A 23,451-nucleotide genomic window follows, 5' to 3' on the forward strand; every position below is an offset into this window, starting at 1 on the left:
ATATATATATATATATATATATATATATATATATATATATATATATATATATAGTGTGTATAGACAATATGGACAGTATATGAATAGAAAATATGTGTACAGCAGTAGATATATAGGATGAGCCATGACTAGAATACAGTATATACATTCTTGCATAACCATCACTATGAAAAAGCATAATCCTTGCCTACTCCAGTCACGGTTATTCGAGTCTTAATGTGAACAATGGGTCTGGTCACCTCTCTTGGCAAGGGCATCAAAGTCTGGTGTCATCTTTGATGTACAACATTTGAATGGTACAACAAGTCCTGGTGCTCTGCCTCTGTGTCATTGAGCAGCTGAATTAACTGACAATGGTTAAGCCCCCTTGCCCGTATAAAGTTGACAAGTTTTACAACCACTTTGACATTTTCCAGCGTTAACACACTTTTAGCATGCTTGCTTGAAAAATTTGGATTGAGATTATATTCCTTAAAAACAGCAACAATTTCTTACATTTACATTTACGTCATTTAGCAGACGCTCTTATCCAGAGCGACTTACAAATTGGTGCATTCACCTTATAGCCAGTGGGATTTTTTTTGGGGGGGGGGGGGGGGGGATGGGGTAGAAGGATTACTTTATCCTATCCCAGGTATTCCTTAAAGAGGTGGGGTTTCAAATGTCTCCGGAAGGTGGTGAGTGACTCCGCTGTCCTGGCGTTGTGAGGGAGCTTGTTCCACCATTGGGGTGCCAGAGCAGCGAACAGTTTTGACTGGGCTGAGCGGGAACTGTGCTTCCGCAGAGGTAGTGGAGCCAGCAGGCCAGAGGTGGATGAACGCAATGCCCTCGTTTGGGTGTAGGGACTGATCAGAGCCTGAAGGTACGGAGGTGCCGTTCCCCTCACAGCTCCGTAGGCAAGCACCATGGTCTTGTAGCAGATGCGAGCTTCAACTGGAAGCCAGTGGAGTGTGCGGAGGAGCGGGGTGACGTGAGAGAACTTGGGAAGGTTGAACACCAGACAGGCTGCGGCATTCTGGATGAGTTGTAGGGGTTTAATGGCACAGGCAGGGAGTCCAGCCAACAGCGAGTTGCAGTAATCCAGATGGGAGATGACAAGTGCCTGGATTAGGACCTGTGCCGCTTCCTGTGTAAGGCAGGGTCGTACTCTCCGAATGTTGTAGAGCATGAACCTACAGGATCGGGTCACCGCCTTGATGTTAGCGGAGAACGACAGGGTGTTGTCCAGGGTCACACCAAGGCTCTTCGCACTCTGGGAGGAGGACACAATGGAGTTGTCAACTGTGATGGCGAGATCATGGAACGGGCAGTCCTTCCCCGGGAGGAAGAGCAGCTCCGTCTTGCCAAGGTTCAGCTTGAGGTGGTGATCCGTCATCCATACTGATATGTCTGCCAGACATGCAGAGATGCGATTCGCCACCTGTTTATCAGAAGGGGGAAAGGAGAAGATTAGTTGTGTGTCGTCTGCGTAGCAATGATAGGAGAGGCCATGTGAGGATATGACAGAGCAAAGTGACTTGGTGTATAGCGAGAATAGGAGAGGGCCTAGAACTGAGCCCTGGGGGACACCAGTGGTGAGAGCACGTGGTGCGGAGACAGCTTCTAGCCACGCCACTTGGTAGGAGCGACCGGTCAGGTAGGACGCAAACCAAGAGTGAGCCGCGCCGGAGATGCCCAGCTCGGAGAGGGTGGAGAGGAGGATCTGATGGTTCACAGTATCAAAGGCAGCAGACAGGTCTAGAAGGACAAGAGCAGAGGAGAGAGAGTTAGCTTTAGCAGTGCGGAGAGCGTCCGTGACACATAGAAGAGCAGTCTCAGTTGAATGACCAGTCTTGAAACCTGACTGGTTTGGATCAAGAAGGTCGTTCTGAGAGAGATAGCAAGAGAGTTGGCTAAAGACGGCACGCTCAATAGTTTTGGAGAGAAAAGAAAGAAGGGATACTGGTCTGTAGTTGTTGACATCAGAGGGATCGAGTGTCGGTTTTTTGAGAAGGGGTGCAACTCTCGCTCTCTTGAAGACGGAAGGGACATAGCCAGCGGTCAAGGATGAGTTGATAAGCGAGGTGAGGTAAGGGAGAAGGTCACCGGAGATGGTCTGGAGAAGAGAGGAGGGGATAGGTTCAAGCGGGCAGGTTGTTGGGCGGCCGGCAGTCACAAGTCGCAAGATTTTATCTGGAGAGAGAGGAGAGAAAGCATATCAGAGCAATATTAGTAAACAATTATTTTGCTGTCCATTCTTCTTTTAACACACGACATTCAGAGTCCATTTTTCTCATTTTTGTAGCACTCATTTTCACGTCAAAAGTCATCAAGCAATGACGTGCCTATGATGACTGAGCACATTCTGAATCTGACTGTAGGCCCAAATACAGAGCGCGCTGCCAGGCTACAGCGCCATCTATAGGTTGTTTGTATATCATGGAATGAGTAATTTTAGGGCAAAAATCGTAACCGAAATATAATAATATTTAATACATTTTAAAAAATGTCTCGCGGGCCGGATTGAAGTGCTTCGGCGTGCCGGATACGGCCTTATTTTCACTCTGTTATTTATGTTAGTATTGTGGAGCAACTACAATGTTGTTGATCCATCAGTTTTCTCCTATCACAGCCATTAAACTCTGTAACTGTTTTAAAATCACCATTGGCCTCATGGTGAAATCCCTGAGCAGTTACCTTCCTCTCCAGCAACTGAGTTGGGAATCTTTGTAGTGACTGGGTGTATTCATACACCATCCAAAGTGTAATTAATAACTGCACCATGCTCAAAGGGATATTCAATGTCTGCTTTTTTCTTTACCCATCCACCAACACCTCCTTGACCCCCTCCAGTTTGCATACCGGTCGGAGAGAGGAACAGATGATGCCATCCTCTCACTCTTAAATCTGGTGTACATGTATTTGGAGGGCAGCAAAACCCATGTGCGTATCATGTTCGCAGATTTCTCCACTGCATTTAACACAACCAATCCGTTTACCCTCGCGGACAAACTGAGAGGAGATTTCGGACTTGATGCTATGCTTATCACATGGGGATCACCAACTTCCTAACTGATAGGTCTCAGCAGGTACGAGTTGGCACTCTCTGAGGTGCGCACTGCTTCAGTGGGAACCCCACAGGGCAGTGTTCTTTCACCGGTACTATACATATTGTATACAGACAGCTGCCGGAGCCAGTTTCCAGGGTGCCACCTGCGACAGAGCCTGGACTCGAACCAGGATCTCTAGCGATGCAGTGCCTTAGATCACTGCAACACTCGGGAGGCCCGGAAACTGCACTTTTTAAATGTTGAACTAACCATCATGGTTCTCTTTTATAAATCATTAATTGAGAGCATTCTGTCCTACTGCTTGACCTGCTGGGTTGGGAATATCAAGGTTGCACAGAAAAATAGATTGGCCAAGATAGTCAGGATTTGCAGAAAAATCATGGGGCAGCAACAGCAAGAACTGTCATCTTTCTACCTCCAGAAGGCGAATAAAATAGCGGTTGACTCTTCCCACTCCACCCCGAATTCCAGCTCCTTCCCTCTGGCCGCAGGTACAGACTACCTAAGGTAAAAAAAATAGTGCCAAGTACTCTTTTATTCCGAGTGCAATTCTGTAATTTAACAAAATGTTGGACTAATTGCACTTTAGCACTTGCACTTTAACATGTAGCCCATTTTGACATTTTTATTATGAAATTGCACTTACCCAGCCTATACTTGCTTGTAAACGTCCTTCACTATAAAAAATAATAATATGTGATGTGTTTTATGACTGCTGCAAAATGAATTGCCTCTCTGAGGACATTAAAGTTTTCTGAATCTGAATCTGAAAAGGTACCCTTCTTTGCAAACCATTGGAAAACCTCCCTGGTCTTTGTGGTTAAATCAGTAACACTTCATTTTAAGGGGTCCTTATTACAGTGTAATTACATGTGTAATTACACTGTAACAAGTATTGTAGTTAACTGTAACAACCAATAGTTAGTTTAATAACAACTGGTAGTAATTGCGGTCTGTAATTTCAAAGGTGTAACAATGAATGCTTGTTACAATGCTTGTTACAAATAGGCAGGTTTCCACTAAATTCACAAACTTAGTGTTTTGTTTTTTCTCAGCTTCATCTGCTTCATCTGTCACAAAGGTTGTGACCCCTCGTGGATGCGCTGGGTGTCCGAGAGATTATGTTCAATAGGCTCTAATTACACTGAACAAATATATAAACACAACATGTAAAGTGTTGGTCCCATGTTTCATGAGCTGAAAAAAAATAATCCAGAAATGTTCCATACACACAAAAAAGCGTATTTCTCTCAAATGTTGTGCACACATTTGTTTACATCCCTGTTAGTGATAATTTCTCATTAGCCAAGATAATCCATATCAAGAAGCTGATTAAACAGAATGATCATTACACAGGTGCACCTTGTGCTAGGGACAATAAAGGACACTTTAAAATGTGCAGTTTTGTCACGCAACACAATGCCACAGATGTCTCAGGTTTTGAGGGATTGGCATGCTGACTGCAGAAATGTCCACCAGAGCTGTTGCCAGAGAATTGAATGTTAATTTCTCTACCATAAGCTGCCTTCAACTGCGTTTTAGAGAGTTGGGCAGTATGTTCAACCAGTTTTACAACCGCAGACCACATGTAACCACGCCAGCCCAGGACCTCCACACACGGCTTCTTCACCTCGTCTGAGGGGGGTGGTGCTGAGGAGTATTTCTGTCTGTAATAAAGCCCTATTGTGGGGAAAAACTCATTCTGATTGGCTGGGCCTGGCTCCCCAGTGGGTGGGCCTGGCTGCCAAGTGGCTGCATCCCTGCCCAGTCATGTGAAATCCATAGATTAGGGCCTAATGAATTTATTTCAATTGACTGATTTCCTTCTATGAACTGTAACTCAGTAAAATCTTTGAAATTGTTACATGTTGTGTTTATGTTTTTGTTCAGTATACTTACCCATGAATGTGCACTGTTGAAAATAAATCTCCACTCAATGTTATTGCTAGCACTTGCCACCAAAATAAAGTGTACCATCTGGGTTAACTTGGTCATCCCAGCTGAGGATAAACACACTATTTCAAGCATAGTACATCATGTTTCCCTAAATACAATGTAATTAGTAGGTGTTACACAGGATTTAGCCAGTTCAAATTAAGTGTATCTTGAGGGGTACTTACTTGTAATTAATGTGTACTTATAAAATGCACTATCCATCCTGATAAACCTGGCCTAATTTTAAAGCTTCTGGTCCAAGTGGGAGGATAAACACGCTAGTACAACACAGAGTACATGTAATATCTGCATGTAATTACTAGGTGTTTCACAGGTTTCTGCTAGTTAAAATAATAATAATAATAATAATAATAATAATATGCCATTTAGCAGACGCTTTTATCCAAAGCGACTTAAAGTCATGCGTGCATACATTTTTTGTGTATGGGTGGTCCCGGGGATCGAACCCACTACCTTGGCGTTACAAGCGCCGTGCTCTACCAGCTGAGCTACAGAGGACCAAATGAAGTGTATCTTGAGGGGTACTTACTTGTAATTAATGTGTATACAGTACATTACCCATCCTGACAACCTGGCCCTCATTTGAAAGGTTCTTGAAGTTTCACTTCATTTTTATAAGTGAATCTTATATTTCAATATTTGATTTGGACGGGCAAGGAGGTACGGTAGGGCGGGCCAGGCCCCCTAAGTCCCGACCATAATGACGGACCTAGGGCCAAGACACATTTCTTCAGCCTCCTGAGGTTGAAGAGGCGCTGTTGCTCCTTCTTCACCACGCTGTCGATGTACGGGGACCATTTCAGGTCCTCGGTGATGTGCATGTTGAGGAATTTGAAGCTTTTGACCCTCTCCACTGTAGTCCACGATCAGCTCTTTCATTTTGTTGACATTGAGGGAGAGGTTATTTTCCTGGCACCACTCCACCAGGGCTCTCACTTCCTCCCTGTAGGCTGTCTCCGTTGTTGTTGGTAATCAGGCCTACCACTGTTGTGTTGTCAGCAAACTTGATGATTGAGTTGGAGACGTGCATAGCCACGCAGTCATGAGTGAACATGGAGTACAGGAGGGGTCTGAGCACGCACCTCTGTGGGGCCCCCGTGTTGAGGATCAGCGTGGCGGAGGTGTTGTTGCCTACCTTCACTACCTGGGGTCGGCCCGTCAGGAAGTCTAGGACCCAGTTGCAGGAGTTCAGAGCCAGGGCCCTGAGCTTAGTGATGAGCTTGGAGGGCACTATGGTGTTGAAGGCTAAGCTGTAGTTGATGAACAGCATTCTCACATAGGTATTCCTCTTGTCCAGGTGGGATAGGGCAGTGTGCAGTACAATGGCGATTGCGTCGTCTGTGGATCTGTTGGGGCGGTATGCAAATTGTAGTGGGCCTAGGGTGTTGGGTAAGGTGGAGGTGATATGATCCTTAACTAGCCTCTCAAAGCACTTCATGATGATAGAAGGGCGATAGTCATTCAGTTCAGTTACCTTCACTTTTTTGGGTACAGGAACAATGGTGGATATCTTGAAGCAAGTGGGGACAACAGACTGGGATAGGGAGAGATTGAATATGTCCATAAACACTCCAGCCAGCTGGTCTGCACATGCTCTGAGGACGCGGCTTGGGATGCTGCGGGGCTGTGGCACCTGTCCTCCCCTGTTGCTGATTTGAATCTGCAGAACATTGTCTCAGGGCTGCCTTTGTATAGGGGCAGCTCATTAACCCCAATGCTTCTCAGGTGTGGGGGGCTTGGCTCAGGTCCCTAATGCTGCGTTCATAACGAAGTGGGAAGGTGGTAATTACCAGTTGTGAAGTCGTGAATACCATTTGGATGCATCCACGTCCTTTGAACTCGTTGAGAAATGGCGATTGGCCAAAAAGCTGCATCAACCATAAACTAAAAGTACAGCTATCATGCTTGTAAACAAATTATAGTGTTAAAAAACCATATGAATAGATTGCCTCTTACATTTAACTGCCGAAAACCACCTTCCCACTTGGTTATGAACGCAACTAGGTGCAGGATTCAGATACCTTTATCGTGAAAAATATGGACTTTTGGGCATTTATTGTTATGGTGATAAACTGCACTACAGGAGTGGTTAAGAACTTGGAAGGATTACTATCATCGTAGCTGCAGCTGAACGATTCTTGGGAGTGAGGGATGTAAAGGGTGAACGGCTGCATGAAGTACTGGCAGGAGCATTGGCATCCTCTCAGGTCCCCGGATCTTTGTAGGGCTCTGAGTATTTTTAGTTTTGTATACTGTTTTCGGACGTTAGAGGGCGTTATACATTTTTGTTTTCCCATTTCTGTTTTGGATTTCCACCTTTTGTTTTCTGAGTAGGCCTGAGTAGGCCTAACCCTAACCCAAAACAACTTTTCAGGATGTAGACCTCCCTAAAACCCCACTGAAGAAGAAGGAGGTTGTGAATGCAGCATTATTAAAGGTAGACTCAGCGATGTGACATAGATGCAGAAAGTAAACAGCATAGTGGGTCAATTTCAGCAACAACTAAGAGCGTTGAAGTGTGAGGCTCAACTTCTTCGCTGTTTTGGTCCCTTGGCTTCCATACTGTACACAGTGTAAAGCGAACCCATGCACATGCGCAGATACTGTGTGTGACTGTGTGAGAGCGAAGTGTGGCATCTCACTCATTTAAATCTCCGGTGCAGCTCGTGGCTACGTCATTTCACTGAGTCTACCCTGAAGAAGGCACGGTGATGCTGAAACATTGCTGGTTTACCCAATAAATTACTTGGAGTTTGTATATAGAGTGTGCGACTCTCTTTATTTATTTTTATTGCTGAATCTACCTTTAACACTCATTCCCTCATTCACTCATTTGGGGTTGGTTGTCACTATCAACTCCATTATAACTATTTGGGGGGTTGGTTGTTACAATCTAACCCATTATAACTACATTATTCGTGGACATTGCCGTTGCCAGTATACAATATATCCCAAGCTCCATTCTGGGCTTGTGCTATAAAGAGCTCCCTTCCTTGTCTCTCTCTCACACACATATTTTTTCTGTCACATACCTACACACGCAAACATGCACGTGCAAACACACGCATACACACACACAAATGTAATCAAAACGTCATATGTTGTTCTCGATGAATGAAATGCTGCATTTTGTTAGGAATATTGTTCGATCAAAGAAAGGCTTTTTCTAAGACTGTATGGTATAGGCTATTGCTTAGTTTCTAAAGGAATAAGCCACTAGCAAACATTGTGACAACCAACCCCATACTGTGTGACATCCAACCCTGCTAATAACTCCATGTTTGAATAAGGAAGATAAACATGGTCCCCATTTCAACCCAAGACCTTGGTCTTTCTATTAATGTTGAAAAGATTATTGTAAGATATACTGGTGCCTGATAATACACATGAGTAAAGAGTGTGACAACCTCAACCCCGGTCCTGGTCTCCCCCACAGCCTTGATAGTCTATACTTACCTGTGGTTGAACAAAACTTTTTGAGTGGAGTAGTTATCCAAGCAACAAATTGTGATAACTGTGCAAGGGGGTGAATCATGGTGGCACTTTACCGGGCTATCAAGTAGGTCCCGACATTAATACGAATTCAGTTTCTCACAAGATATAAAAATAATACATAAGTGATTGGTATTTCCTGTAACTTTCTGAAGAAGCAATGGCATGGGAATGCCTGTCTGTGTGGTGCACGCTTGTCTATCACTTTGTGTAGCCAGTTAGCCAGTTCGCTCAACCTTATTCATGGTTTCCTTGCACATAAAGGTGGTGGAATTATGAGGGAATTAAGTCAAGATCAGAATATGTTTATCTGTAGACACACTGGTCCGCCACGCCTCCATGTCTTAGATCTCCACCTTGAAAGAAAAGTGGGGTGAATAGCATGCTATTTTCATGCTTAAATTCAAGGTCAGAATATGCATAGAGGAAAAGTGCATCAAAATAAATAACATTCTATTTATGGCTTAACTGGGGTCGGAATCAGGCCTTAGGTGCGGAATTAAATGAGAACCACACACATTTAAAAAAAAGTGTTAGTTTAAAAATTTTTGGGATTTTATTTATGCGTTGACATGGACTCAGAACATCTAATTTTGATGTTTCTTTATAAATAATTGGAATTTTGAGAGTTAATAACTGAATCCGAAACCAGGAAAAGTAAAACAGAGAAACTCAATTTGGGAAAAATCTCAACGGAATTGGGGGGAGGTATGACATGTCTTGTATGACAAATGGTGTGTTGTGTTCTTCTGTCTTGGAATATTAGTCACCCATCATCAGCTCCTACAAGATCATAGAAATCACGTTCAGTCCTTCAACCCCCTCCCTCATACCCGCTCTCAAATTTTTCTCCTTCTTTATATTCCGGCTCATTCTTGTTTTATTGCGAGGAAGAGGCCCTCTTTGTTTGTGCTGTTGTCTCTTTAGGATGGGGATGTTAGGTGGGAAATTCTAGTTTTGGTTTTGGAAGGAGAAGTGGGGGCATCTGGTTGGGTGTACTCACCAGATACCCTTATTCACCCCTAGTCCCTCATCCTCTGTCCCTTGGGGGGCCACATGCACTGTGGGGTGTCCTGGGCACCGTTAGCCTTTTGTCTGTCAAACAATGCCCCCCCCCCCCCCCCCCAACACTGGATAGGGACAGCACAGCGGCTTGGGCTTTCATGTTGTTCATTGTGCATTCATAGCATAAGGCTGTCCCTGACCCCCATTGCACCCCGTTTCCACACACACAACCAATGGATCACGGGTTGTCTCTCCAATGTGACCCACAGACCAGGGTATAACTTCGACCTTGGCTTGATCCAATACTCTGACCATAACTGTTCCATATTATGTCAACAACGTGGGTAATTTTTTTTTTAATGAACTCTGTTATTTATATGTCGCTTTGGATAAAAATAATCTGTTAAGTGAACTAAATAGTACCATACCATACTACCATGGTAATAGTACCATATTATTTCATTGTGCTGCCCCTGCATCTTGAAGCATTGCCACATTTTGGCCTCCATGCTGAATTGGGGTGAGGGGGATGCTACCCCAATTGGATGTCCCACTCCAGTCTTCTCTGTATGGGCTGGGCCTCCTAGGAAGGCTTCTTTGTGGTTTATAACCACGGTAGACAGAAATAGGTCAGGCTGTCATTTTGTGTTTGACCATCACACCTCTAGCCTCTGATCCAGTGGTAGGATGCAGAGGTATAGCACACACATGCACGCGCACACTCACACACACATTCAGACACAAAAACACACACATTTTAAATACTTCATTTGAATCCACAAATTACATTACAATCCAAAGACCACACTGTCAGTCTAAAGTACAAGGCCAAGACTGCCACACACACACACACACACACACACACACACACACACACACACAAACAAACACAAATACACAGACACACAACCCTAACCCTAATTATAAACCCAATCCTAAAGCTAACCCCTATGCCTAAAATAGGCTTTGTTCTCTTGGGGACCTGGGAAATGTCCCCACGAGTGAGAATTTTCCTTGTTTTACTATCCTTGTGGGGAATTTACCTGGTTAAATAAAGGTGAAATAAAATACAATATTTTTGGGGGGGAGATTTCTGGTACCCATGATTTCTGGTCATTTCAATCTTACACATGGGGACTCCCTAAAAACCCACCACTTCAATACAAGTGACTTTTTTGTAGAATGTTAGGAGAGCATTTTCGCTAACCCTAACCCTTTTCCTAACCTTAACCTAATTATTCTAACCTGCTACGTTAATTCTAGTGACCTGCTACGAAAAAGTTGTAGCTGTATCGAAGTGGCATGTTTTTAGGGAATCTCCTTACACATGAGTGACTTATAGAGGATAGGGGCTTTGCAAAGTTGTGGAAAAGAGTCCTTGACTTGTAAAAATGATGTATACTGTTAATCTTGTCTGTGGGTGAATGGGTTATTGGTCATTCTCTACATTGTCCCAGAAATGTGAATGTCATCTTGACATAGTTCTGAAAGACATTCTAATACCGTATTTTATCCAAGACACTGGGTCAATATACACTGAGTGTACAAAACATATAATATTGAGTACCCCCTGCCCCCCCCCCCCCCCCCCCCTTTGCCCTCAGAACAGCCTCAATTTGTCGGGGCATGGACTCTACAAGGTGTCTAAAGCATTACACAGGGATGCTGGCCCATGTTGACTCCAATGCTTCCCACAGTTGTGTCAAGTTGGCTGGATGTTATTTGGGTAGTGTAGACCATTCTTGATACACACAGGAAACAGTTGAGCGTGAAAAAGCCAGCAGCGTTGCAGTTCTTGACACAAACCGGTGTGCCTGGCACCTACTACCATTCACGCTCTGAATGGCACACATACACAATCTATGTTTCAATTGTCTCAAGGCTTGAAAATAATTTTTTTACCTGTCTCCTCTCCTTCATCTACACTGATTTAAGTGAATTTAACGAGTGACATCAATAAGGGATTATAGCGTTCACCTGGATTCATCTGGTCAGTCTATGCCATGGAAAGAGCAGCTGTCCTTAATGTTTTGTACACTCAGTGTACACTACAATATCGTTTCATTTTGCACAGTATCATGACACTCCTTTATGTGCGACGCTCCCTTAGCGCTAACGTGATTTCATTGGCTAAGATGAAGATCTGACCCGCTGCTCCTTGCTTCGTTCGCTGTCAAATTCGCTGTACGCGAGGCATTCGTGAACAGGAAGAAAAATGCTTGATTCTGTTGGATGAAAGATGCAGTAGGAGAGAGTTTCTAAACAGCCTTTCGAATATTAGTTAAATAAATGCCCTGAGTGATTAGCTAACGTTATATTGCTTGCTTCATACAATATATCGATGAAACTAACTCAATTTGAACAGCATTCCAATGTTGGAATATTGCCTTGATGATAACTCACTAACTCATTGGTAAGTACACATCCATTCATCGCGACGTTTGTGAGAGGAGATAGCTAATTTAGGTACTGTACTGTAGCTAGCTAGTCTGCTGCAAATCGGGTTAGCTAGCTAGCTAACGTTAGTTATCTCTTGCCACCTAACGTTTAGTTGATGGAAGCCGGTTAGCCACTAGCATCGTTGTTTTAGTTATAGTTATATGCATGTACCTAATGTACAGTATTGATTCATTAGCTAACGTTAACATTCAGCTGGTATCAGATACCTAACGTTAACTACCTAGTTAGTTACCTTGTTGTTCTAACTACTGTAGCTAGCTAAAGTAACTGGGTGGTTGGCCAAAGTTGCCAATCCAGTGGCGGAGGTCTAATCGAAACCGGCTTGCATTTCCTGCTAACTAGGTATTTTGCACTCATAAACAATCTGATCAAATCAAATTGGAGTAGGAACTGTAAGAGATATAGCTAGCTACTCTACTGTAGCTTCGTATCCGTGTGCAATGCATACAGTAGGTTATGGTACAGTGAGTAGGTATGTATTTTTCGTCTCACTTTCCCGTGGTGTCCTCTCTTTGCAGACGCTCCCTACGCTTCAAATCATCCCAGCTTTCAGCCCGCCTCCAACGGCTCGAGCACAGGACCTCATTGCTGGGTGGCTGCTTACTGTGTTCTGGCTCACGGGGAGACGAACTGGACCGACCACTGACACCGTAGTCGGCACAGCTTTCCCAGGGTTGCAACTCTCCCTGCGGTTGCACAGGACTAGGACGGTCGAGGGCATAGGCCCAGTGCTCGACAGCATTTAGGGAAACCTCCCATTCACTATCTCATCCAACCAATTCAGAGTGGTTATGGAGTTGGAGGTGAGCCGAACCGAGCTGGAAGGTCCCGATGCTCCCCAGTCTCTGAGACACGAGAGGAGCCTCGGACTGCTCACCACGAAGTTCGTTACTTTGCTGCAGGAAGCGAAAGACGGGGTGCTCGATCTCAAAGTAGTGAGTGATGATGGGCTTCATCTCTTTTGACTGTCTTGACTGTGAGAATTATTAGCTATGGGTTGTTTATGTTTTAGTGTCGTCGCAAAGTCTGCAATCTTATGACCTATATAAGTCTAAGGACTGCCTGGTTTGGTTGAAATTGATATTGCTGCATAGTGCTGTAACAGATGTGCAACAAACTCCGAGGAGATGCAGTCTGTGGAATATGACATAGACACAAACACCAGCGTTTCCGTTAGAAACATTTGTGACATGCCTCGTAAACAACAGGTGTAGACTAACTGTGTAATGCTTAAAGGGATACTTCGTGATTTCGGCAATGATGCCCATTATCTACTTCCCCAGAATCAGATGAACTCGTGGATACCATTTTTATGTCTCTGTGTCCAGTATGAAGGACGTTTGAGGTAGTTTCGCGAGCCAATGCTAACTAGCGTTAGCGCAATGACTGGAAGTCTATGGGTATCTGCTAGCATGCTAGCAGATACCACAGACTTCCACTCATTATGCTAACGCTATTTACCAATTGTGCTAGCACTAGTTATCAAATTCCTTCAAACTGCACGCAGAGACATTAAAATGGTATCCACAAGTTCATCTGACTCTGGGGAAGTAGATAAAGGGCCTCATTGCTAAAATCCCGAAGTATCCCTTTAAATGGCGAATGGGAGGCATGCTTCAATTACCAGTTGAGAAATTAAAAAATAGTTGCTATTTTTAATCATGGCCATCAAAACAGTTTTTAACACGTGATTGCATTTACAATTGTTGCGCAATGACACTCCAGCAGCAACGAGCTGAGGATCTGCAGCAGCAGCTCTAGCGCTGTCTTACAAGGGATCTTCCGCTCCAAATGGGCTCTGTAATAAGATACATGACGACTAACGAAAATACACACGTCCCAATTTAATTCCCCTAAATTTTGTAAATTAAAGCTGCACGATGCAGAAATCGATCCACCATTTCCTGGTTGCAAAAATTCTAATAGTTCGCCTAATTTCAATTTATGTGACAAAACAAGCAAGTATAGTGTAGAGAATCATTATACCATCTAAACCGCTGTGATATATATTTTCCATAACCAAAAATATTGTATTTTCAGCAGTTTGAAGCTGGTGTACAAAACTGAAAGTAAAAGATGAAAAAACGAAACTTAAGAACAGGAAGCATAGAAATAGCGCACATAGAACAGATCTACCGCTTCTTAGACTTGCTTTCAATGAGAATGACAGATCTGTAACTCACATTTCTATGTGAATTTGGTCGCGTTGCCCAAAAAGTTACATATTGCAGCTTTAACCTATAGACCGATGAGCATGACGGTCAAATGTATTTCCATCAACTGATATTTCAATCAATGAATAAAAATTATTATTTTGTAATGGGATGGCTTTTTCTCCCGGGCAATTTGACCAGCAACAATTTTATTTATCGGCATTTCATTTTTTTTATCGGACAAAAGCTGGCAATTACACATGCACTGCGATCGTGATGATTTATACTCTAAAATAAAATAGAAGCTTAAACTCTAATATAAAACAGTATAAAACTAAGTGTAAAACTGTTACATTATCTAGGTTAATGTCAGTAAGGAGTTTGAGAAATAAAAGAGAGGGTAAAACACTGAAAGAGAGTGTGTGTAAAAGAGAGACAAGCCGTGTCTCATCGCTCAGCGGGTGGCTTTGTCACGGTCTGTCATTATTGTCCGCATTGTTTAGTCCCCCCTCTGATAGGCACATAGGGTTGTGACCTCTCCTATTACTGGCTACCAGGGCTATGACCCATCCAGTGATTGGTTGACAGGCCTCAGTCTCACAGACTCTGACCTTTGTGATTTGTTATTAACCCCACGCTGGATGATGCATCCCCCCCCTAAGGAGAATAGCCTTGGTAGGGACATTTGGGTGCTTGCGTTTTAAAATAATTCATTAAGTTATTTTGCTCCTGATGAGAGAGGGTGACCTTTGACAGTTGCGTTGTGAGTAATGTTGTTTTTCCTGCTCTTGTAGGCAGCAGACACCCTGGCCGTCAGACAGAAGAGGCGCATCTATGACATCACCAATGTGCTGGAGGGCATCGGCCTGATCGAGAAGAAGTCCAAGAACAGTATTCAGTGGAAGTGAGTAAGTGTGTGTATGTTCGCGCGCTTGTATGTGTGTAGGTATGCACGCAGTATGTGCTTACATTTCTCTACACTCTCTGTCTAAGGGGAGTTGGGCCAGGCTGTAACACAAGGGAGATTGGTGACAGGCTGATTGACCTGAAGTCGGAGCTTGAAGATCTGGATATGAGGGAAAGTGAGCTGGATCAGCAGAGGGTGTGGGTCCAACAAAGCATCAAGAACGTGACCGAGGACACACACAATAGTCCATATCCTTACTATGTACCCACATACTCATACCTACACCAACATCTAAATTGTTACCCCAACCTAACCTTACATAGGTATCCATGTCAGTCCACAGTTCACACCATTAGAAACGTATTGAAAAGAGCTGCAGCTCCATCTTGTCTGTACAATAGCAGAGGATACACTTGCCAGCGTTAACACTGTTATAATACTCTGTTAAGTGTAAAGGTGCGTGTCTGACCTTAACTCTGACCAACTCTGGCCTATGTTAACCATGAGGACATCTGCAGCTGCTTCAAAGATGATACCCTCTTGGCGGTGCGTGCGCCCTCTGGTACGCAGCTGGAGGTGCCCATACCTGAAGCTGTAAGTTCGATTAGTTTCTGCCTCCTCCTCCTCCTCCCCCTAGTCAGTCTGTGTCAGTCTTCTGTGTGTGTTTGTCTCCACTTTTAGGTGCAAAACGGTCAGAGGAGGTATCAGATCCATCTGAAGAGCACTTCTGGGCCCATTGATGTAATGCTTATCAACAAGGACCCAGTTAACTCCACCCCCATGGTGCTGCCAGTCCCACCCCCTGAGGAAATGCTGCAGAACGCCAAGTCTGCTGCAGCCTCTGCTGACACAACCACTGCCACTAACACACCCACCCACACATATGTCAAGACCACCCAGAGTCTGGCCACCGGCAAGCCTAAAGCAAATACAGCAGCTAAGCCATCAGGTGACCTCACTGTTATATCTCTCATGGTCTGCTAAACTCTCAATACAATATCGTTGAATTGTCCCATGTCCACCTCTGTGTCCATATAACTCTCTCTCTCGCTCACTCCCTCTCTCTCCCTCTCCTGACCAGACACCCCCAGCACTGAAAAACCTGATCAGCAACCACCATTGGATACCCGGTCCCTCCAGTCTTCTGCTTCATTGGACAACAACTCGACTGTCTTTGAACCAATCAAATCCGATTCATCTGACTGTGAGTTAGAATTCAGTTTATCTGTGTGTGCGCGTGTGCATGTTGTGTGGTAGCAGCAATCGGGTTGGGCGATATTACGATAGTATCGGATATCGAAGATGATTGGCAGCCAGCGTCGACGGAGACGACATTGTGATGCGACAGATGATGTATAGCCTATTTCAACTTGACTGCATAACCTATTTCAATTAATATGTTATAAACAATTTACAGAATGCAAGAGAACAATTTAGACAGAGCTAAGATTTTCACCAAAGTGCCGCAAAATGTCCAGTCAGAAAATGTTATTTTTTTCCTCTCAATGTTGGATGATCTGGGCCCTATAGCCGAAGCCTATTTTATTTTTTATCGCAGACACTCAGGTGTGTAATTATTTTAAAAGCCAAATGTTGTCTCTTCTCTCCATTTGATATGAATATGACTTACGTTTTTATGCATGCTGGCTTTCTCCCGCAGTGCTACTTCATGATCTAACGGCGTTCTAGGCTATCTCAAAGTTGTAGCTTGTTTTTGAATAATGAGATGTAGAACAAACAAAAGCAAGATAGAAAAATCCAACGAGTCGTTTGAACAAACCTTACAGCTGAACAAAGCTTAGTCTATTGTCAAATGATGCATGCAACTCTCCTCCTTGCCGTTGTGAACCAAACGGCTAAAAGCCAAATCCTACTAATTAAAATAGCCTATCAAAAGCATGAAGTTAAAATGATGAAGACTATTTCCCAAATAGGCTATTCTAATGAAGTGTTTAACATCCTAAAGTTGCAGCTTTCAAATGGAAACATTTGTGAAAAGTAGTTTATAGGCAATTCTCTATCACAGCTTTATTTTGAATGACAAATATTACAGGCAACAATAAGTGAAATTGAGCAAACAATAACAAGATGGAAAAATCAAATGAGAAGTCAAAATAACTTACAGCTGAGCAAAGCTTATGAAAGAAACGATGTGTAGAGTTGGCCTATTTCCATAGCCTATTATTAGCAATGCAGGCTACAACCTACCTATACAACGTATAGAAGCCTAGGCCTAATAAGAGAGGAAGATTAGGTACAAATGTGAATCATTGAATAATTATCCAGTTCTGAGGACAGCAGAGTTGCATGCTCTGCAGCCGGCCCTTGATGATTTACAACCCATCACAGGACGTACAGCCAGCTAGGATCCTTGACTGTCACTTGTGCTTCGGCACACAGACTAGGGCAGGGCGATATATCGAATTTCTAATTTATGTTTTTGCGCGATATTCCAAATGCCTGTATCTCAGAATAGTGTTTATGTCCTTTTGTTGTCTTTTTGGTCCCGTCTCCTTCGCTCCTTCTGTGCTGTGTGCACCTTCCCATTTACACCAGAGATCTACAGTGGGGAGAACAAGTATTTGATACACTGCCGATTTTGCAGGTTTTCCTACTTACAAAGCATGTAGAGGTCTGTAATTTTTATCATAGGTACAGTTCAACTGTGAGAGACGGAATCTAAAACAAAAATCCAGAAAATCACATTGTATGATTTTTAAGTAATTAATTTGCATTTTATTGCATGACATAAGTATTTGATCACCTACCAAACAGTAAGAATTCCGGCTCTCACAGACCTGTTGGTTTTTCTTTAAGAAGCCCTCCTGTTCTCCACTCATTACCTCTATTAACTGCACCTGTTTGAGCTCGTTACCTGTATAAAAGACACCTGTCCACACACTCAATCAAACAGACTCCAACCTCTCCACAATGGCCAAAACCAGAGAGCTGTGTAAGGACATCAGGGATAAAATTGTAGACCTGCACAAGGCTGGGATTTGCTACAGGACAATAGGCAAGCAACTTGGTGAGAAGGCAACAACTGTTGGCGTAATTATTAGAAAATGGAAGAAGTTCAAGATGACGGTCAATCACCCTCGGTCTGGGGCTCCATGCAAGATCTCACCTCGTGGGGCATCAATGATCATGAGGAAGGTGAGGGATCAGCCCAGAACTACACGGCAGGACCTGGTCAATGACCTGAAGAGAGCTGGGACCACAGTCTCAAAGAAAATCATTAGTAACACACTACGCCGTCATGGATTAAAATCCTGCAGCGCACGCAAGGTTCCCCTGCTCAAGCCAGCGCATGTCCAGGCCCGTCTGAAGTTTGTCAATGACCATCTGGATGATCCAGAGGAGGAATGGGAGAAGGTCATGTGGTCTGATGAGACAAAAATAGAGCTTTTTGGCCTAAACTCCACTCGCCGTGTTTGGAGGAAGAAGAATGATGAGTACAACCCCAAGAACACCATCCCAACTGTGAAGCATGGAGGTGGAAACATCATTCTTTGGGGATGCTTTTCTGCAAAGGGGACAGGACGACTGCACCGTATTGAGGGGAGGATGGATGGGGCAATGTATCGCGAGATCTTGGCCAACAACCTCCTTCCCTCAGGAAGAGCATTGAAGATGGGTCGTGGCTGGGTTTTCCAGCATGACAACGACCCGAAACACACAGCCAGGGCAACTAAGGAGTGGCTCCGTAAAAAGCACCTCAAGGTCCTGGAGTGGCCTAGCCAGTCTCCAGACCTGAACCCAATAGAAAATCTTTGGAGGGAGCTGAAAGTCCGTATTGCCCAGCGACAGCCCCGAAACCTGAAGGATCTGGAGAAGGTCTGTATGGAGGTGTGGGCCAAAATCCCTGCTGCAGTGTGTGCAAACCTGGTCAAGACCTACAGGAAACGTATGATCTCTGTAATTGCAAACAAAGGTTTCTGTACCAAATATTAAGTTCTGCTTTTCTGATGTATCAAACACTTATGTCATGCAATAAAATGCCAATTTAATTACTTAAAAATCATACAATGTGATTTTCTGGATTTTTGTTTTAGATTCCGTCTCTCACAGTTGAAGTGTACCTATGATAAAAATTACAGACCTCTATATGCTTTGTAAGTAAGAAACACTGCCGATTTTGCAGGTTATCAAATACTTGTTCTCCCCACTGTATATATAATGACAAGATACTAATGTCTCTTCCCTAACAATGGGAGTCATTGTCCCAAAGGTGGGATGGCAGGTGACAAGCTTAGGTCCAAAATAAGCCCATAGAAACGCATTGGGTTTATTTTGGACAGATTTTTGCGAGTGAAACATTTGTCAACATTTGTCAAACCTCTCACTTCGCCTCTTCCTCTCTGTTTACACATACACACCAAGCCCCTCTCCCTGCCACTCACAACAACAAAGATGAGAGATCACTTCTTCCTCTCTGACAAGCGGGCTTCAACTCGCTATTTGCATTTGAGGTTTGGTCCAACAGAATCGGTCATATGGACACCGAAATACCTTGAGACATTATTTTACTGTAATTATTTTACTTTCTAACGGTACCCTTTTTATGTCTCAACTCCTCAAATTGCGCGCAGAGCAGACACTACTAAAAACGGGAGTATCAATGAACATTTCATTCTGCTCAGTTTGTCACACGCGCATTGCGGTACCATGTACCGCTAGCAGCATTTTAGTCAAATATTGTTATGCTAGCTGTCTAATTTGTTTATGAGACCTGTGTAAATGTTCTATAATGCCTGCTACAAGAAGTTAGTCATTATTAGTGAATGTGCATTATGCATGGTTCTGGTAAAATTTGTAACAAAAAGGCAATTTTCATAGACTGACTTGAAAGCCAGATCAGTGATTATTGCAAAAAAGCATGTTAAATTATTTAGATACAATTATATTATTAGTGGGTCTTATGGTTGTGGAAGGCTTATTTTTAGCCTAGGTAGAATTTCACAAGCCCTGAATTCATTCGATTATTGCTGACTGTTTGAAATGCAGTGTTATTTGCCCTTTAATTGTACAACAAAGCTTATTTTGAGAAAACATTTGTAAAAAATCAAAGAATCGAGATGATTTTTAGGCTATGTCGCCCAGACCTAATACCGGCACACACCTCTTTGGTGCCACAGCTCCAACCGAGAGGAATACACTATTAAAAAAGATTGGGCTCCAAAATATATTTTGTCATGATTCCTCTCGTCCCTCCCGTAGCATGCGAGCTCGCTAGAGGTCCTTTTTTGCAGATTAAAAAAAAATAATATTTGTTTAACCTTAAAAAAAAATAAACATTAATTAAATTGTGGGGTTGGCCAATAGGGGACGATACCATCGTACATCACAATGTTTTATGGGTACTTAATCACGATAGGACAATGGTTGACATCGCCCAACCATAAGCAGCAATGTGATGGAGGGAGATAAACCTTGGCACTGGGCTAGTACTCCAACGGTCTCTCACAAACACACACGTAACGTACATTGTTTATCTGTTTAGTAAGCACACACTTCCGACCACTGTTTTTTTTACATTAAAACCCTGGCTATGCCCAATGCACTGTAACACAGGAAGCATCTGTGTGGCAACAAATGATGTACAATGCCTGCCTGCTATAGAAATGTGTGTGTGTGTGTGTGTGCAAGCTGTTTTATTTTTGCTTGTTTAATAAATGTACACAGGAAAACGGTGTGTGAAAGGGCTCTACCTTATAAAAACAACCTCTCGTGTGCTTGTATGGTGTTCATATTGTGCCTTGTGTTTTTCAGTGCTGGATTTCCCCAAATACTTTTCTGACATGTTTGACCCCGCTAAAGGTACTGTTTGTGACTGCATGTGTGTGTGCATGTGTATCGTGTCTTAAACGTTATTTAAATGTATCCAAACAGACCCTTGCATTGTATTTCAGGTAATTAAGTTAATGATAAACCGTGTCTTTATGTGTACAGCAGACACTCTCTCACCCCCCCCCCCCTCTCTCTCTCTGTAGAGATGGTGAGTGCAGATCTACTAGAGGAACTTATGGCTTCAGAAGGTGAGTCTAAAACGGATGATGTTATAACCACCTTTACTTTGACTAGATGATTCCAGTTATTCATGTATATATCCCACTCTCTCCCACTCTCTCTGCCAGTGTTCTCTCCACTCCTCCGCCTCTCTCCTCCCCCGGGGGACCATGACTACATCTATAACCTGGATGAGAGCGAGGGCCTCTGCGACCTCTTCGACATCCCCATCCTCAACCTTTGACCTATGAACCATGGGTAATCAGGCTCACATGAAGAGGCCTTTTTAAAGAAAGAAAATAACACTTTTTTAAAACAATTCTTTGAGGACTAACAAACAGATGAAGTGGTCTATTTTTGGAGTCTTGTAGTAGAAGCTGAATTGATGAACAGTTTTTGATAATTTTCATACTCTTTATTTTTGTCGCGTCCCCTTCGTTGATGTCTGAACAGGAAGTAATTTAGGTGATGCAACTTATCCTGGAGAGCAGCCCTCCCTTACTGGCTTATAGGCTTTAATGATGTTGTGGAATATATTTTTGGATCTGTGCTACTGAAGCGGCAGTGGATGTGTTTTTAAAAGTTGAGTTGTGCTACATTTGGAGCGAGTAAAGATGGCTTGGGTTGAGGAAAGGAAATGAATGGGATGCTCAAGGCAAAATCAACCACTACACCTAGGCACTTATGTACATCTGAAACTGTTGGATAGGTAGAGCTATTACCATATTGTAGACCTAGGGGTAGGGAGGGATAGGTGCTGTGAGGAGCTGCAATGAGCTGTACATGTGAGGAGTGCAGCTACTCCAGTGCCCACATAGTGGTGCTAGAGTCACAGCAGGAAGAGAAGATCAGCTCCCTCACCTGCCGCACCATAGTCTCTCCTCAGGCACACAAGACCAGCCACAACACCAGCCACAACACCACAATATACTGACAACAACATGTAAATCCATTAAAAGCCTTTACCAGTCCTAATCTATTGATACTATTGATGAGGCTTACAGTTCTCTTCAGTTGCTGGTGCATTTTATATCTTGTCTGTTTCTCCCTCAAAGTGTATGTGTGTGTGTGAGCATGGGGAGAGGTTTTTTATTTGTAATTTTCACAAGTCTCAACTCTGAATTCTATTGTAAAATGCTCTTTATTTTGGTGTATTTTTATACTGAACTGACACTGTCAAGGAACAGTACATATATATTTTGTCTGTCTCTGTGTTTTGACATCCTTATCCAGATTCAACTATGATGATATGTGTTTGTTCAGGAAGTTCAGTAGTGAATATTTTTCTAATGTAGTGTCAAATCTGCTGTTTCATTTGTATTGTTTGGTTGTATTGCATATTTCTGTTTGTAACCTGCTCATGTTCTGATGAGTAAGTTCTCATGAGTTCACATCAGGGGTGAACTGGAACCAGAAATCGGTCTGGGAATTTTTGTCACCCCGGCCTATCTGTTCGGGGACGTATATTTTTGGTCAGAGTCTGTGAAATGGGACGTGTGTGTGTGTGTGTGTGCGTGCGTGCACGTCTTGTATCAAGCTCCTGTTTTGTAGCTTGTTGTGGGAGAGGAAAAGTTAAATAGAAAGGCTGAACTATTCTACAGGTGATATGTTGGTTGTATACATAAATGTGTTTATTTTTCTATATCAGGAATATACTAATTGTAACCCCTATCTCCTCCAATTCTACAATGTATAAGTTGCAGATTGACATACATGCACCAGTCTTTGTTATCCTATGTGCAAACAACCTCAGCATGCAGCCACAAATCCACTGAGTAAACCTGCCTATGTTTTTATACGCTAAGTGAGGCTCAGAGAATATTTGTTTTAGAAATGGGCGGTCACTCCTGATTACCGGTATGAATTTAAAAGATTATATTAAAACCTTTTTGAATTTTGTCTTTCTTTTATTGCATCACACAACAGGCACACCTTTGTCTACTTAGTTGACACCATGAGGAGCATAATATTATGTTAAGTGGCTGGCATGGCATGTGGCTGGCAAGTGGCCAGTATCTTTCAAACAGGCTGAGGCAATTTAGATTGGGTCAAGGATACTTTGGAGTTCAGTGGTGTAAAGTACTTAAGTAAAAATTATTTAAAGTACAACTTAAGTAGTTTTTTGGGACAACTTTTACTTCATTACATTCCTAAAGAAAATAATGTACTTTTGGTCCATACATTTTCTCTGACACCCAAAAGTACTCGTTACATTTTGAATGCTTAGCAGGACAGAAAAATTGTCAAATTCACGCACTTATCAAGAGAATATCCTGGACATCCCTACCTGCTTGCTACATTCTTTAGGGCTATCTGACTGAAGGTGAAATAGACCGACATTTGAGCTTGGTTGAAGCAGTGTACCTAAAGTAGCAGAGCAGTTTCACAATTGAAGAAGAGGGTAGTGTGTACGGCCCAG

At 43.1% G+C, this 23,451-nt stretch overlaps 1 protein-coding gene across 1 annotated transcript; it reads left to right on the plus strand.

The window, feature by feature from the left end:
- Positions 1 to 11,672: 11,672 nt before the first annotated feature.
- LOC311111308 (transcription factor E2F4-like) lies at positions 11,673 to 22,923 on the plus strand. The gene is made up of 10 exons (XM_084154029.1): positions 11,673 to 11,916; positions 12,482 to 12,898; positions 14,911 to 15,020; positions 15,110 to 15,267; positions 15,505 to 15,617; positions 15,705 to 15,972; positions 16,105 to 16,227; positions 20,796 to 20,843; positions 21,017 to 21,061; positions 21,161 to 22,923. Exons 2-10 carry the CDS (start codon positions 12,755 to 12,757, stop codon positions 21,274 to 21,276), a joined length of 1,125 nt encoding a protein of 374 aa, XP_084010155.1. The 5' UTR covers positions 11,673 to 11,916; positions 12,482 to 12,754; the 3' UTR covers positions 21,277 to 22,923.
- Positions 22,924 to 23,451: the final 528 nt, after the last annotated feature.

This window comes from Coregonus lavaretus, assembly GCF_964263955.1.
Source record: "Coregonus lavaretus genome assembly, chromosome: 37".
NCBI lineage: Eukaryota > Metazoa > Chordata > Actinopteri > Salmoniformes > Salmonidae > Coregonus > Coregonus lavaretus.